At 25.3% G+C, this 2500-nt stretch overlaps 1 protein-coding gene across 1 annotated transcript in view; it reads left to right on the top strand.

The window, feature by feature from the left end:
* LOC119579674 overlaps positions 1–421 on the top strand; it is a 12973-nt gene extending 12552 nt beyond the window's left edge. The window contains exon 5 of the mRNA XM_037927585.1: positions 182–421. Within this exon, the coding sequence (XP_037783513.1) occupies positions 182–421 (240 nt within the window). The remainder of the gene's footprint in view (positions 1–181) is intronic.
* The last annotated feature ends 2079 nt before the right edge of the window (positions 422–2500 follow it).

Below are 2500 nucleotides of genomic sequence, written 5' to 3'. Positions count from 1 at the left end.
TGGTGGATGTTGTTGTGGGGAGTGAATTAGACGGAACGCTACCGATTGCTAATACCCCCCCCCCCCTACCACAGGACAGCGGGAAAAGGGTCAACGAGCTAATATTTCCCCCTCCCCCCCCTACCACAGGACAGCGGGAAAAGGGTCAACGAGCTAATATCCCCCCCCCCCCCTACCACAGGACAGCGGGAAAAAGGGTCAACGAGCACTGGCGGCCTTACTCCTGGAACTGCCAGCCGTGCGGCGCGTCCTACGACTACATCGTCAAAATGGAGACCTTCGACGACGACCTCCGCTCCATCGCCAACGCCACGGGCATCAGGGAGTTGAGTGCGAACATCCGGCAGAACCCGTCCGTCCGCGAAAGGAGCCGGAGGGATTTCGAGCAATACTTCCGCGATTTCCCCGACCACCATGCTGAAGGGACGTTTCAGAACTATGCTACGATTCTCCACCTTCCGGACACGAAATTCACAATGTTTTTGTGAACGACCAGGTTGTGGTCTGCTATCTAAATATAGATGAGAAGATCGATAGCAACGAAGAAGGGAGTAGGCGAGAGACGGAGAACGAGCGAGCCGGAGAGAGGAGCCGAGATAGAAATACTTCGAGGATGAGGACCGCGAGGAGTAGAGAAGATGAGAGAGATGTCGGTTGACAAACAGCAAGGTGGGAGAGAGGGGTGGAAAGAAGAGAGAAAAGAGAAGGAAAAAGAGATGAATAAATATAATTTTTTTGCTTTCTAGCTTTCTTTTTGTGTTTGTTTTATTATTTATTTATTTATTTATTTTTCTTATCATTGACGTATTTAAAAAAAAACTTGGTGACATCAATGTTATTGTTGTGTTTATCACTGTTATGAGAATTTTGTTATAATTTTGATTAAAATAATCCTTTCTGTTAATGTCATTATTGTGATTACAATTATAATTGTTACTGATATTGCTGTTGTTGCTATTATCTTTTGCTGTTATTAATGTTGTTATCATAATTATTACTATTTTCATTATAATTATTATTAAAATCATCATTAGAATCGTTCTCCTTCTCTCTATCATTATTATTACTATTAATATTTTTGTTATTATTATTATCATTATGGTTAATATTACATTTCATTATCATTATTACTATTATCTTGTTATATTATAATTTTTCGATTTTTTATTTTTACCATTTTTGTTATTATTTTTAGGTAGTAGTATTATCTTAATAGTAATGATAATAATGATAATTGTAATAATGATGATAATAATAATAATGATACTATTACTACTACTACTAATTATTATTATTGTTACTATTTGATAATCATTATTATCATGATTTATTTTATGTCATTATTGTTATTATTATTATTACATTATTTATCTTATTCTACTACTTTACTACCACCACTAATTAATATAATAATAATAATATAATAATAATAATAATATATAATAATATATAATATATGATGATGATGCTGATAATAATATATAATAATAATAATAATAATAATAATATATTTTATAATAATATATAATATATAAAATAATAATAATAATAATAATATATTATATAATTATATGATATTATTTATTACTATTATGATAATATATTCATATATATTTATTATTATTATTATTATATAATTATATTATCTATATAATTATTATTATTATTATTATTATTAATGTAATTATACTACTACTACTACTACCACCACTAATAGTAGTAATAATAATAATAATAATAATAATAATAAACAACTAATAAATAATTAAAAATAATATATATATAATATAATATAAAATATAATAATAATTATTAATAATATTAATAGTATAATATATAATATGATAATATAATATATTATTTAAATAATAATATAATAATAATAAAATTATTATTATTATTTTAAATATTATTATAATTTTTATTATTATTATTTATCATTATTTAATTATTATTATTATTATTATTATTATTATTATTATTATTATTATTATTATTATTATCATTATTATTATTACTATTATTATTACTACTGCTACTATAATTATTATTATTATCAAAAGATATATCGATATCATTATTATTATATTACTCCTCCTCCTCCTCCTCCTCCTCCTACTACTTACAACTACTACTACTCGACTATTGTTATTATCGTTATCATTATAAGTATCATATAATATATCATCACATAGGTTAGTGTTATTATCATTGTTGTTATCATTGTTATTATTATTATTATCAATGTTATTATTATTGTTATCGTTATTATTATTGTTATTATTATTTCTATTTTTATTTTTTTCTAATAATAATAATAATAATAATGATGATGATGATGATAATAATAATAATAATAATAGCAATAATAACAACAATAATAATGATAATAATAATAATGATAATAATAATAATAATAATAATAATAATAATAATGATAATTATTATTATTGTTATCATTATTATTATTAATGCTATCAGTATTATCATTATCATCATT

The sequence above is a fragment of the Penaeus monodon genome, chromosome 12 (assembly GCF_015228065.2).
Source record: "Penaeus monodon isolate SGIC_2016 chromosome 12, NSTDA_Pmon_1, whole genome shotgun sequence".
Lineage (NCBI taxonomy): Eukaryota > Metazoa > Arthropoda > Malacostraca > Decapoda > Penaeidae > Penaeus > Penaeus monodon.
The sequence above is the reverse complement of the archived record's forward strand: the minus strand, read 5'-3'. Positions and strand labels throughout refer to the sequence as shown.